This window comes from Eublepharis macularius, chromosome 18 (assembly GCF_028583425.1).
Source record: "Eublepharis macularius isolate TG4126 chromosome 18, MPM_Emac_v1.0, whole genome shotgun sequence".
Lineage (NCBI taxonomy): Eukaryota > Metazoa > Chordata > Lepidosauria > Squamata > Eublepharidae > Eublepharis > Eublepharis macularius.
Window position 1 is genome coordinate 25,460,008 of NC_072807.1, and position 14,692 is coordinate 25,474,699.

The 14,692-nt window shown below is 42.7% G+C and overlaps 1 protein-coding gene across 1 annotated transcript in view; it reads right to left on the reverse strand.

The window, feature by feature from the left end:
- The window catches only part of TMC3 (transmembrane channel like 3), a 28,671-nt gene extending 14,302 nt beyond the window's left edge, over positions 1 to 14,369 (reverse strand). Inside the window, exons 1-12 of the mRNA XM_055002296.1 lie at positions 14,260 to 14,369; positions 12,291 to 12,434; positions 9,339 to 9,414; positions 5,696 to 5,777; positions 4,613 to 4,719; positions 3,940 to 4,038; positions 3,675 to 3,817; positions 2,701 to 2,848; positions 2,299 to 2,342; positions 1,690 to 1,837; positions 1,321 to 1,430; positions 603 to 681 (exon numbers count right to left, since the gene is read on the reverse strand). Coding sequence (XP_054858271.1) covers positions 603 to 681; positions 1,321 to 1,430; positions 1,690 to 1,837; positions 2,299 to 2,342; positions 2,701 to 2,848; positions 3,675 to 3,817; positions 3,940 to 4,038; positions 4,613 to 4,719; positions 5,696 to 5,777; positions 9,339 to 9,414; positions 12,291 to 12,434; positions 14,260 to 14,369 — 1,290 coding nt within the window. The remainder of the gene's footprint in view (positions 1 to 602; positions 682 to 1,320; positions 1,431 to 1,689; positions 1,838 to 2,298; positions 2,343 to 2,700; positions 2,849 to 3,674; positions 3,818 to 3,939; positions 4,039 to 4,612; positions 4,720 to 5,695; positions 5,778 to 9,338; positions 9,415 to 12,290; positions 12,435 to 14,259) is intronic.
- Positions 14,370 to 14,692: the final 323 nt, after the last annotated feature.

Sequence of the window (14,692 nt, forward strand, 5' to 3'; positions counted from 1 at the left end):
TATGACTGGTAACTACTTGTTCCATTGGTTTCAGCAGAACTCAAGGGTACAACTACACATCATGTTCAAATGTGTAATAAAACTTTAAGTGCCGCTTCTACTTCAGGAAGGGGCAGTTTGCAAGAGAAAATTAGCAAAACAAGAATGCATCTCACACTCATTGCAACATGTGGACAGTTTCAGAGTCACATATTTGGAATCCAGTGGGGGGGGGGGAAGCAGTCTGAGAGGGAACTGCAGGCATGAAAAAAGAAGTGTGTAGTAAAAGGAGTAAACACTCCTCCGCCTGTGAATAATTGTCCTCCCCCAAGAAGCTTTGCATAGTAGAAGCAACTGTCAGGATTTCTTTTGTATGCAACATCAGTTGAGGTTCCACTCTGAGTCATGACTAACTTTAGCAAAATTGGGGCTATTAAAGAACATCTATTCCCAGCTGACCTCAAGCTACCTTGCCCAGGAAAAGTGGCTGTATCTCCACTGTGACAATAAAGGGACCATCACCAAGAAGGCCCTGACTCTGGCCTTGACTATACAATTTCCAATTAAGTTGTATTGCGAAAAGAAACCAGATCTTTCTTGTACCCCTCAAAACCCGCACCTACCGCAATGCTCATGCTGTCCACTTTATCCAGAAGTGCGATGATCAAGCTGTAGAGGTTTCCGAGATATAAGACAAGAACTCTGCCAAGAAGAAGTGCCCAAAGCTACAATTAGGGATGCGATCACATTTCAAAAGTTGTCTGACTCGAAAATCCCCTCTTTAGATTTCTTCTTCAAGCAAAACAAACTTCCTTTCTTCACGTTTACACATTTCCTTCAATATTATTTTATAGCATAGAAGGGTGTAAAAAAAAATAAAAGAAGGTTCAGATCACAGCAACAAAAATTAGGAGACTGTGACAAGGTGCAAAACCAAACCTAAACAAAAATGGCTCACATTGACTTATCCTTCACTACAATCCGCTGGCGTTGTTGTTTTGCTGCAAGATTCGGAATCTCTTCTGTCCTGGGTTGGCTAAAATTCTACATATGCTCTACGGCTTTTTTTTCAGCTGGAACGCGGGGGAACGGAGTTCCGGAACCTCTTGAAAATGGTCACATGACTGGTGACCTCGCCCCTGATCTCCAGACAGAGGGGAGTTGAGATTGCCTTCCGCACCGCACACTCGGCGGCGCAGAGGGCAATCTAAACTCCCCTCTGTCTGGAGATCAGGGGGCAGAGCCACCAGCCATGTGACCATTTTCTCCAAGGACAACCCACTGAGTTCCACCACCTCTTTTTCCCGAAAAAAAGCCCGGTCTACAACCCATTTCTCATACCTGGCAAGCTGAAAACGTAGAGTGGTTCGAGGATGGTACATCTCCAGTGCTGCAATCAGCTCAAAGGCAGAGGGGGCAAGCATCGTGATCAATGAGACAACGACGCTCACCTACAGAGAAGACCAATAAAATCTTACCAGGAATTGCATATTATATCATAATTGTACCTCATTAGCCTCATTTCTTTTCTGTAATTGGCATATTCCATCCCCCTTTTTTGTCTACGGGATATAAACCTACCACAAGAGAGCAAGAACGCACACACAATTAAGTTAAGCACAGAAATGGCCCAACAAATAGATGACTTAAGAAAAAAAAGATTTATTCAGAAGAGCCTTTAGAAGCAGAGCTGAGGAAGTGTCCTCTTACCTCATTCTTTTCCCAGAGGGTCAGTACTGCCTTAGTTCTTTCTAATTTCTGGGACCGATCCACGACAAAGTAAATGATGTAAATGCTTCCAGCAAGTGATAGAAGCACAAGGATATTCGCAATGATCCGTAAGCTTATTGTCACTGCCCTGAAAATAAACATAACATGCAGAGTAAGTAAAAGGATTTGAATTGCTTCACTAAATAGTTTTTAATAATTCTTTTAAAGGATCAGATGAAGGGGAACATGACTCAGTTTGGACATGATGCAAAACCAAGGTTTATTTTAACTAGTTTGTACAACCAGGGTTCCGTTTGCAGACAATCATGCAGACCTTGGTTTGCCTCAATGAATGCCTTCGCTCTGGCCAGCATCTCTGAGTGGGATAGCAGGCAAGGGCATCACCACGGAACAAGCCAGGATTCATACAACATGCAAATCAGTAGTTGTTTTGCTGCAAGATCCGGTTTCAGAACCTGAATTAATCACAGTCAGTGGAGTGGCCATCACTTTCTCAGTTTCATGTGATGTCCAAAGTGAGCCAGAGTCAGTTTTCGGCAAGCTCTCTCTGCAGAACTGATCAGAAAACAGCACCACATATATACTTACAGGTTTGTGCTTTTCTTCTTTTCCTGCTCCTCCAGTATAGCTTCCTTGAAAGAATGACAGATTAATAATAGGTTCCAAACTACTGCCTTCTCTCAATTTAGAATGTACTCACTATATTTCTGAGGTAATTTTTTCGCTTCGAGCCACCCTCACTAATAACAAACATTTACATATTGTATAATATATTTCAGCCCATATGCACAATGATATTTCTTATGGTTAAAAAGACTCTTAAGCAGACAAACAACCTCACAATGAAGTATATTTCTGAGGTAATTTTTTGCTTGCAACCTCCCCTCAAAATAATTGCTCTTCATAGACTATTATATGTTCAGCCCATACACACAACATCATCAGTAAATATTTCTTACAGCTAAATGCTCTTTTGGTTGACTTGCTTACCCTGATGCTGTTAACAATAGCAGCTGATTTGCTCTCTGCAGCTTCAGGGTTGCCGATTAGATAGTCCCAAGCGCAGAACACCCTCCAACAAAATGTATAATTTTCATCAGAGGCACTTGCTAGGCTCATTCTTGAATTTTTGGCCATTCTGGAAAAGAACCATAAATATGAAATGCTCAAAGACTTGTTCGTGCTAATACTTGATCTTCTCTTTGATGGATTCCTTGTCATTTGATTTATTTACAGGTGAATAACCAAACTATCTCAATGGACAAGTATTTAGAGATGACAGCGAGTGATTTTAAATAGTCCTGTCTGCTGTGGTTAATCTGTGGTAAAACATTCACATGTTCAGGTCATCAGCTTAATCACTGACCAATGATACCATGAATGTGTGGACCATTCCTGAGAATAAAAAAATAATCTTGCTAGAAGAGCACGATCTGAGTACCATAATACCTTCAATTCCAACAAGATTCCCAGGTATAAGTTTTCAAGAGACAAACCTCCTTTTGTCAGGTATGGCATAGGCTACCCACCTGAAAATATCTTGCTAGAATCTATCATAGAGCTAAGGTTGGGCAGGGTTAAAGAAACTATGAATCTCCCCGTAATGAATCTAATTTTTCTCATGAATTCAGTAGGCAGCCTCAGATAAACCATTTTCTCTCAGCCTTGGAACACGGGGATGACAACATTGTGTGTTACAATGTATACAATATGCTAGGTGCTGGACACTGCTTAGGATTGCACTATAAGAAACCAACCAAATGGCTATCTTTACTTATTGATTTCATATTAAATTAATGTGAGCTATCCTCGGGGGGAGGGGGGCACTGGAAGGGACAAACACTCGCATACAAATCAACCAGGTAAATTTCATGCACATTTCCTCTCCTCGCACCAAAGAAGTCCTACAAGTTAGCGGAAAACTCTCTTATTTAGGTGGGGCCCAGTTAAAATAGTAGCATTACTTCTTTAAGAGGATGATGAAGCTGTATGCGAACACTGCCATTCCAACAAGGAAATAAGCCAGGGGCAGTCGATAACCAGCACTCCCAATCTTCCTTTCCTGGCCGTAGTAGCCGTAGAATAAAACCGAATACTGGAGATAACCCTGCAGAAACAGGGATAAGACTGAAAACAGAACCACTAGCATCTCCTAGGTTTTAAAAAACGTGTTATGCTAAAGCACAATCAAACTACGGCATGAAATGTAATTAGGGTTTTCCTCCTTGCCCCCAAAGACCAGATGGTATCCAGGTCTTGAGCAGATGGAAGTTTCTCTGGAGGGATCTTCTTCCTGTCGGTTGTTCCAAACGGCCTCCCCGCTAGGATCTGTAACAAAGCGAAAGCTGTAAATACTATTCTGGGGGGAAGAAATCTTTCTTATAAAGACGGAATTAGACCTGATGACTGCTGCCAAAAATAGCATCCTCGCACCAAGCTCTTCTCCTACCTCTCCTTACATGTAGCCTACAGCATCTCATTATTTCAGGAAAGACTTTTATGAACCAAAGATGGACAGATATGACTATTTTGTTTCTTTTTTATTCCCTATATTGCCACTGTAATTGGTTTTGGTTCATCTCATTTTTGTTGCAGTTATTAGATTATACACACACACACACACACACACACACACCATTCACCATCATTTTTGTGTTATACACCATTTATAATCAATGAATGAAAAAAAACCCTCTCATTGGACATATTGATATTTGTAAGTTTGTAAAACTTATAAAAGTTTTAATGACTGTGGAAATTTTTGAGACAGTTTTTATATTGTGTATGGGTAATGGAGAATCAAAACTGAAGCTGGGATATTGAATCAAATTAGACAACTTTCTAAATTATGTCTCATCCCTATACTGCACACCACCTAGACCCTTCAGGAGTATATGCTTACCTCTGGCAAAACGACGAATGCTCCAGTCATGATGGTAAGCACAATATTGATCCCAAATAACCATCTCAAGAAAATAAAGTAAGAGGCAACTCCAGAACCAAAGTGACCTTAAAACCACACAAGAAAAGGGAGATTTAATATACTGTTGAAGTAGTTGTCAAAGGTCATTCCACTTTTGTACATTTAATACATCATTTGCAAAGCTGCAACATTCAATCAGCTTTATTTGGATAATTAACGAGGGCAAAGAGTATCAGTGAGTCTGAGAAAGATAAAGACAACCTTCATTACATTTTTGAAGTTACCACAAAAGATGGATTCTCCTTTCCAAAATAGTGGACCTTAGATGTACTTTATTATATCTTTATTAAGATTGTGGTAGTATTTAGTTTATTAAAATCCATTCAATTGGTTAAAAGGCTGATTGATGCTTTGTCAAATAATAGTTATTCCAACTTTTTAAAAGTTATTTTAATTATTATTGCACTTCTATACTGCTCTTCTAGACAGAATAGTGCCCTTTTCAGAGCAGTCAAGTCATTATTATAAACACAATACAACTGGGAACTTGGCTTATCCAAGGCCACCTGCTGAACTCCTGATTGCAGAGGGATTTGAACTAGCAGAGTGCTGATTTACAGCCCAACCACTTAACCAGTATTCTATAGCAGCTCTCATTTAAGCATTTAAATGGGACAACAGCCTAAATCAACTGATTTTAGGAAAATAAAGAGATATTTCGGGTAAAAGATAATTACCAAAGTCCTAGTATCATGAAATAATGTTACATTTGTATGTTGTGGATATATAGAAAGACATTTTCTATTGGCTAGATACTGAATGGTCTACTCATCTTAATCCTAAATATGTTTATTCAATGTTGTTCCATTGATGTTACTGGAATTTACTTTCAAGGGAATGTTTTTCAGATTGCAAGCTTAGAATGATTTCCTACCTCTGGCACAGCATGGGATAAGTTTGCAGTTGTTAAACTGCATTTCACTGAACGTAAAGCAAACCCCTACTTCCTTGCAGTCCACCATTACACAGTACATTTGTGTCTTTTAGATTTATTCTACTTACTTTCTATTTTCTTTATCCTCATTTCCCAAGGAATAAAGATGACCATAAAGTTATATGCAAGCCGAACAAACTTTCGCCATAGCTAGGGGAAAAAAATTAGAAACAACTTTGTTGTACATGAAACGAAGACCATCTGCCCATAGAGGGTTCATTTTCAATTCTATTGAGGCTCTTTGTTTTGTATTGTGAATATCATTTTAAAAATACATTCTCCACAAATTTAATGTTGTTTGTGGGGAATGGAGGGCAAGGGAATAGCATTGTTATCCATGGTAATGTTTATCATAGGTATCATCTGCTTTTATTACGTTGTCCTCTACCTTGTATCCACTTATTGTTTATAGTATACCTAGTCTTAGATGGCTGTTCTCATTGTTCTCTAATTTTATTATCCTATTTTTATTGTATTGTTAATTGTTTGTCTTATGCTGTTTGATTGCACTGCTTTCTATTTATCCTATAATCTGCTTTGAGTCTCAGCTAGAATGGTGGACTATAAATCAAGTAAGTAAATAAATAACCTGCTATTAATTTTTGATGTGAAGTGGTATTTTCTTGATGCAAGATAATATGTACATGAATAAACTGTCCAAACACCTTTAAAAAAATGTGGGATGTATACATGAAATCGGAAATCATGTGATTTTCATGGTGTGGACAAATGATGCAAAATGTGTTGGAGTTGGATCCACACTCCCACTGTGTAATTTATCTGTAAAAATTAGCTTCGAAAGGGGACTGCTTTGATCAGGGTCATAGCACTGGAAAAGATGGGGTTAGGGTTTTGTTCAGTGCTCCAGACCTCACCTTGGATGAAAATTATTCTTTGTCCTTGCACTTTGTCCCTGTAACTTTTTGTCCCTGTACCTCTCCCTTTGTACAGGGAAACCACACCAGGGGAATGAAGAATTTCAGCACAATCCTCAACAGGTTTACTCTTATTCCTACTCAATGTGGCTTACTTCCAGGAAAGTTGTTTTAGGATTGCATTAAACTCCTCTTCAGCTCATCCCATAGACCTGATCTATACTGAAATTCATCAGATATATCTCTGAAGAAGAAACCTCCACATTTGGAGAAATTTCAGTGGCAACTCTAATCTTACCTATTGAGACTCTGAGCCAAACTAAATGATACAAATTACACGAGTTTGAGCGAGTGCCCAATAATCGCGTCTGTTCCTACCTGTCCGTGTCCATTTTGGAGGGTAGGCATGTGTTCTACAGCGCACGTGCTGGCGAATCTTCAGCTGAATGTGTAATCATGTCGGCGCGTGCACACGATCATCATCATCAAGTCTCCATTGTAGAGGGACCATTTTGAGTTGTTTTTTGGTCGGCTTCCCCTTCCTGCTTCCACTTCAAACAGTCACACTGTCGAAGGTTGCAGGTGGATGGTGCTCATGTCCATGTGCTGCCACTGGTTTGGAGTGGGAGGACTCCCACTCTACCGCTTTCCTGCCTGTCTGTTCGCCACTCCATGCGGAAATGACCGCCTCCCACCCTCCTCATTTTCTGGCATGGAAATCACCAGTGTTGGTGCAGTTTGGGGTGATGCAGGGGAGCGCCCTGACATGTTTCCATTCATTTTCTTAAAATTGATCCTGCTGGTGGGTGATGGTTGGATCTGCACAGCGTGACTGGCCTCCTGGTGGTTCTCCTGAGGGGTATGTCGGGGCGGTGATCCATGGCCAGGGTGTGCTCGCAGTTCTGGAGGGGAGGGAAGTGGGTAAGATTGCCTTTCCTGAACCTTTCCCGAGGACCTCCCTTATGAGAGACTGAGAGCTGAGATATATCTTCCCTTTCCCCGTCCCTATCTTTTAGAGATTAGTGAAGAATTTCACCCGAGCGGTTCTGATAATTTCTGTTCTGGGATTTGCGGGCACTCCTTGTGCCGAGGCATTCTGTGCTGTGCCCCGACTGCTGGCAAGGTTTTCTCAGGGGTGAGGGGGGAAGGGGCAGGGATAAGAGCATGAACACGGGTGCAAGCACAGTGTGGCTGTGGTGAGCGAGTGTTCAGGCAATCCATGGATCGCCATGTGTAAGTCCTTTCACGTGACAAACTCGTGTAATTCATATCATTTAGTTTGGTTCTCTGGGTCAAGCTAAATGTGCAGTTTTTTAAAGAGTTGGGTCTGGGTTCACAATAGCACAAGGGGAGCCCCCCCCCTGTTTTTTTCTGCTCCATATTCACAGAATACTCCATGTGGAGAAAAAGAGCGGAGGGGACCTCTCTTTTGTGGTATCTTGACACAGGGAAACAGCTGGGGGTGAGGGGGGATCCGCTTCTCCTCCTGTGGTGGTGTTCTGAGGCTGTCTGGGTTTTCCTTTATTTTTTAATAGCCATTCCCCAAATCTACTGTGTGGCTACAAGGCACCTGAGTTGGGTCTGGGGAGTCTGACCCAACTCTTTAAAGACCAACACATTGAGTATGACCTTCAGGTTATGCTATAACAGGGGTGACAGTTACATTTACATGCATATTCAGTGAGGCTCTGAAGAAGCGGTCTTCTCTGAACGGCTACTCTTTCATGCTCAGACAGTTTCTTCCAAGCCAACTTTTCATTAATGCATGAATGATCAATCCAATGGGTCAGAGCAAATTTATTTTATGGTGCTACTGGGCTTTATAGCTGTAAGTGGAAGTATTTAATTAAACAAAGGACTAACAGATGGTATGAATTGCACCAGAGTTTCTACTGCAATCAGATCCCTTTGCTTATGGATTGTATGCACTATAGTACAAGGAAATACATTAGACATGGGTGCCAAAAGAGAACAGCCTGCCGCAGCAATGATTTTTTAGAATGAATTAATGGTATATTGTTCTCAACAAGCTAAATAAGATCAATAGTAATTATAATTTGATTTATTAGCAACATAAATCTCAAGCAGGTTCCCTTTTTCATTTCTTTTGGACTCGTTTGAAATCAAAATAATATTTGGAAGTCATTTAGACTTTGTGAGGAATAATGGGATTTAAAACACTGAAAGATTTTTAAAAATTATTTGTGTTATATAAAGTATCCGAGTCTTCAGCATAAGGAAGTGTATTGCTTAATTGTTTACTGGGGCTACACTAGGCTGTGTTAACACTTGGAAATAGTAAAAGACACCTACATATAACAAGCAGTTTATCTGAACTTTGGGATAATACACGAGTGTTAACCCATGTTTGTATCAAGGAAGTAAGGTAAAGAGACCAACAGTGTGATCTTAAATTGAGTTATACCCTTCTAAGCCCACTGACTTCAGTGACTTAAAGAGAATAAGTCTGGTTATGATTGCATTGTAAATCTATTTTTTCAAAAATCTGCAGTCACATCTCTATATTTGACAATTCTCCCCCCCCCTGCTCCCTGATAGGATCTCATATTGTCCTTAACTGTGCAACAGGCACTGCACTTGCCTGTGAGGAAAAAAGCTTCACCTCTTGAATTTCAGCCTGACACAATTATTAAAGGCATAAGAATGCTTCCAGGGACAAATCAAGTGGCTGTGGCAATCCAGAGGATGCTGCGCTGCCTTCTCTCTTCATGCAGCCTGCAATGTTGTGCAGAACATCTTTCCCTCTGCAAATGGGAGTTCTTAGTAATTTTCACCCAAGGTGAGCTCTGGAGCACTGAACAAAACAGAAACTGACCTCTGCTCCGGCTGCCTGGTATCCTCTTGTCCGAGTCAGCCGACCTTCGTACTTCAGCACAATCTCTTTTGCTTGTCTGCCAAGGGAGACGAGAGCTTCATTTTGTGTGACCAAAATCTCATTACATTTTGAACTCCAGCCTTTCCCCTCTCATAAATCACCTCTAACTAACTTGCCAAGCAGCGTGAATTACTGCGTTAGTATTCAGTCTGTCCAATGGACCTCTCTCTCCCCTTCCTCCCTCTTTGTTTCAATGGGAGCTTTGCTGCCATTCAAATCTCACCAGCCCCTCCCCATTAAAAAAATCATATTGGACATTAAAAATGCAAACAGCCAAGTGTGGCCAGTATGGAAGCTACATACATTGCTGGTGGAACTGTCCAGTTATTCATACATTCTGGGGGAAAATCTTTTCCTATGTCGAGAAAATAGTTGGATATACTATCCCCAGGCAGCCAGAACTAGTACTGCTGGGGTTATGGGGAGATGACAGCATCCCAAAACTCAGAAAAGATTTAATTATGTACCTCTTGGCAGCCGCCAAAATGATTATAGTCTCTGCATGGAAAAAAGCTTCCTTACCCCCGATATCTATATGGTTCAATAAATTATGGGAAATTTTTATAATGGAAAAGCTAACTGACCATCTTCACTCCTTAGATAACCCAAACTTTCAGTCCAACTTTGTAAATATGTGGCTTCCTTACCTCACATATATACTACAGTCAGACCAATCTCATATCCCAGACAATATGCTAGTTACGATTTTGTCCACACTATGAGCTGTATCTATGACTTGTACATGGTTAATAGATAATATTATTGTAATCTAAAAAATAACGGTTTTCAAGTTTTATATTCTACATCAACAGTGTTGTCTGTATTACACCATAGTTGTGATGGTAAGCTTGTTATTTTTGTTGTTATTAAAAATGAAAATTGAAAAATAAAGTTATTAAAAAAAATGCAAACAGCCAGGAATTTCTAAAGATTTACTACAGTCTTTGGAATGTCCACATACCAGCAAAGTTTCAACAGAGCACATCCTACCATTTGGCAAGGTGACATGCTAGGTAGGAGTGTGCAATCTGGGATTTGTGAACTGGCTAAATAGCTGCATTTATGCTGATCTGGCATAATCTGGCTAAATAGCTGTTTATACCAATCTGGCATAATCCGGCTATGCTGGATGACACTGGAGAATCCTGAATTGGATCCAGGAAGCCAGACTCTGATGGGCCAGATTATTTGGTTTAATCTGGCAAATAGCTTCTCCGGGTCTTTTTTCCCCCCAGGCATGGGGGAGGGAAGGTAAAACAGACTCCCTTGTCCCGTGCCCTCATGGCTCCCATGCTCCCAGCGGGCTCCTCTCCCAGCCTCTCTGCCTGCTGCCTCCTAGCCTCATGACCAGGGCTTTTTTTTCTGGGAAAAGAGGTGGTGGAACTCAGTGGGTTGCCCTCGGAGAAAATGGTCACATGGCTGGTGGCCCCGCCCCCTATCTCCACACAGAGCGGAGTTTAGATTGCCCTCCATGCCACTCAGCGGCGCAGAGGACAATCTCAACTCCCCTCTGTCTGGAGATCAGGGGGCGGGGCCACCAGCCATGTGATCATTTTCAAGAGGCTCCGGAACTCCGTTCCACTGCGTTCCAGCTGAAAAAAACCCCTGCTCATGACACTCTCTAGCTGCTTCATCAGCAAGTGAGTGGGCAGTGGCTTGAAGTGGAGGCAAGCTCCGCACCACAACAGGAGAGCAGCACGATGCTGGCAGGGGACAGGAGGCAGCCGGCAGAGTGGATTCCCATCCCACCCTTTCACCCAAACCCAAGCTCCAAAAGAGCCCTTCAAGCAGCTGCCAGCCGCCTTTTAAACTTCATAGCTAAGCCTCACCCCCTTGCTTCAGTTTGGGTTTGAAATTGGGATTCTCTAGTCTGACATTGGTTATGTTGCAGTAGTTAGGTTCTGTTGGGTTTTGTTGGCTCAGCTTGCATTGGGACACGCTTTTGGCCATCGGTTGCCTTTGTTGAAGGTTTTTCTTTGCCTGGAAAGCCTTGGAAATGTTTCCTCCATAGGAAACAATGGAGAGTGTCTGGGGGCACCTTGTTCAGAAGCTCATAGAACTGGAACCTTGGGTCCAATATTCCTGAAACTTCAGAAGGTCTTTTGAGGACAAGAAGGAGCAGGCTACCAGAAAATTTGCTGTAGTTTGCTTGAAAAATGCCCTCCCTACCCCCCCAGATAGTTTTCACTATTAGGAATAATGGCTGGATAAATGTGAGATTCTCTAATCCCAAATTCTAATTCTCTAATTAGAGAATCTGACCTAGATTTCAAGGATACTGAGTTTTTATGATATCCTTGAAAGCCAGATCTAGGCCGATTCCAGACGGCCCTCCCCGTCCCGAAACGTCGCGCGTTGTCGCGCGTAAAACGCGAAATATCGCGTTTTCTTGCGTGAGTTTTGCGCGACGTCACACAAAACTCACGCGAGAAAACATGATATTTCGCGTTTTCCGCGCGACGTTTCGGGACGGGGAGGGCCGTCTGGAATCAGCCCTAGATTGAAACTTTTGTTTTGTTTTGTTTGTGCATACCCCTATGGCCCACTTCTGGAGGCAACTTTTGTGGCACCCTGTTTATCATGAAGTATTAACCATCACAGAGGAAGACAGGTGGCTTTTTAAAAATCCCAGCAACAAAGTGTCTGGGGCCATCTTGGTGATTCCATTACTGAAGAGAGAGTGTGACTAGCCCAAGGTTATCCAGCAAGCTTTTCAGGAAGTGTGGGGATTTAAACCTGGGCCTCTGAGACCCTAGTCTGACATCTAACAACTACACCACAGCCGTTTTTCCATTACATGTACTTTTGTTTCTTAGCAAGTGGAAATAATTTGCAATTGCACTTCTGGAGAACTTGCAAGGCCTTCAAACGACACTTCACAACATCCATTACCTCAGCGCCCTCAGTTTCTGTCTCATGGGCCACGGTCTGCAACGGATGTTGGATATGATCTCTTTCTGAAATTGTATGTTCTGGAAGATCTGCTCCGGGTCATTGCTCTCCACTTTTTCATCCCCGTTATCTTCATCTGAGTTGCTAAATTCAGTCAGCATTCCCAAGGTGAATACAGAGGAGGCAGGTTATTTTGATTGAAATTTCAGCCCAAAACAATGCTTTGTGTGAATGCAGGATAATTCTGAAACTGCGCACTCAAGAGAACTGAGCCACTTCATTTCCTGTGACTCTGATTCCATTTATATGCAATGGCTCCCAGAATTATGTGGGGGAGGTGGGCAAGAGATGGCATGGCGGCCACCATGTTGTGGAGGGGCAGGGAATGACTGGGGCCAAGGGAGCACACCCAGGCACATCTGGTGCAGGCCCCCTGGTCTGGAAAGCTGGCTTCCGCTCCTCAGCACTTGGCCCATGGCGGCATCCCGCCCAACCCTCCCTTTTGTCACAACTTTTGGGATAGTAGGCTGTGGATTGGCATTGGACACCGATCCGTTTGGGGGAAACAGGGCCCTCAGGCTCAGTTTCCCTATTATGGGGATCCCCATAAGGGGTCTGGGGAGTGAGGAATGGCCGGTGCATGCCCAGTCGAGGGCTGTCAGTCTGCCTCACTCCCTTGTGGCAGAGGATGTTTCACACAGGGGTGTATACCCACGTGGCATCCCACTGACCGTCATTTCATGGTTTCCCCCTCAGCAGGGGTCTGAGGGGGCATGTGGGTCATCAGCTTGGCAGGCAGGTCAGCCGATGCTCGGATCCAGCGCTATGCGCATCTTTTCTCCCTGAGCTGTAATCTCAACGAAGTTGTGGCCTTCTTTCCTCCAGCACTGTCTGTGTGTTTTGTCACCGTGCTCCCTCCCCGCTCTCCTCCTTCACTTAGCACTCACCTGCAACTCACTTTTCCGCTTTTTCAAAAAGCAAGGAGCAAATTAAAAATTGGCCCATGCCTGTCAATTTCCAGCGGCTAGAAATATAACACAGTGCAACCCAAATATACCCAGAAGTAGGTCCCACTGAGCTTACTTGTTCCCAATTAAGTGTGTATAGGATTGCAGCCTTTAGAGGCAGTTATAATCACTAAAGGTAATTAATGTGTTGCCTAAAAGTTGTCATCATTGCAAACTTCAGCTATTTTCTGAAACAAATAACATCTAGAAGAATAACAGAGAAATTGTAAAAGTTACGCTTTTCCAAGCCTATCAAAGTTAATAGGTTTAGAAGGGTTGAAGTCTCCCGAGGACGGCAGTGTCAATGACATACAGGAGGAGATGGACAGTGGTCACTTTCGCAATTGCGTGTGTAGATGTAAAAATTAACTGGGAATAAAAAAACACCGTACCATCTATCCAAATAGTTTCCCCATCAGCTGAAATGACAGTATAAAAACTCTGAAATCTAGTGCAATGAACTGCCGGCAAAACATTAGAATTAGTGGGAGGGGGAATACCTTGCAAAGCTTATAAAAGGATTGTTTTCAACTAAGGGTCTTGCTCCCCCATCCATAACAACATGGGGGCTGTAACTGAAGTGACGTTGGGAGTTCCACAAACAGCTTCCAGCTTTTCTTTTTCTCTAAATGGGGTGGTGGTGGTGTTGTTTGGATCTGGACCAAGGTGCCAGAGGATGGGAATTCGATCCTCTCCTCTTGCCCTATTTGCCCCATTGGGGTAAGCATTCAGGTGTCGATACAGATGTAGCTCTGTCACAAATGTCTAGGGCTCTGTATTTTTAACAGTTATGTAGAAAAGGCAATTTCAGTAACTCGTCATGTAAGGGTTATAAAAATGGCACCTGCCAAAATCTCCTCTCTTTGTACCTCTAAAAGCAACAGGATCTACCACCCTCTTCCACATTAGGTCCCCCTCTCCAGAATTTCTGTCCCGTCTGTAAGACAAAGAAAACTGCTCACCTGTGGGGTGGTTCTGGGTAGGCATAGATACTGGCATGGCGCTTCACACTTTTATACCTCTTGCAGGTCTTGGCATTTTTCACTGTAGCCGATCCGTTTCCTGATGACATCTTCAGAGTGTCTGGAGCTGAGGCATTCAAACAGAGGGTTTAAAAGGCAGCTGTTGCCAGGAATGTAGGAAAGGCTGCTGAGGAGGCAGGACTGATGCTGAAGTAGTTTCCTATTCCTCTTCTTGCTTGCATCTGGTTCTCCTAATAGTGGAGAAGACCAGAAAGCTGGGGAATAGGTGCATACTCTTAAAGACACAGCACACCAGCTGCTGTAGTCACAGTTGTCCCTCGGATGGGTATTTCCTGCAACGTGGAGACACAAATCAGTTGCAGAGTGGATATCAGTCTTCGGGAGCAAAAAACTGCACATCTTCTACCACCTT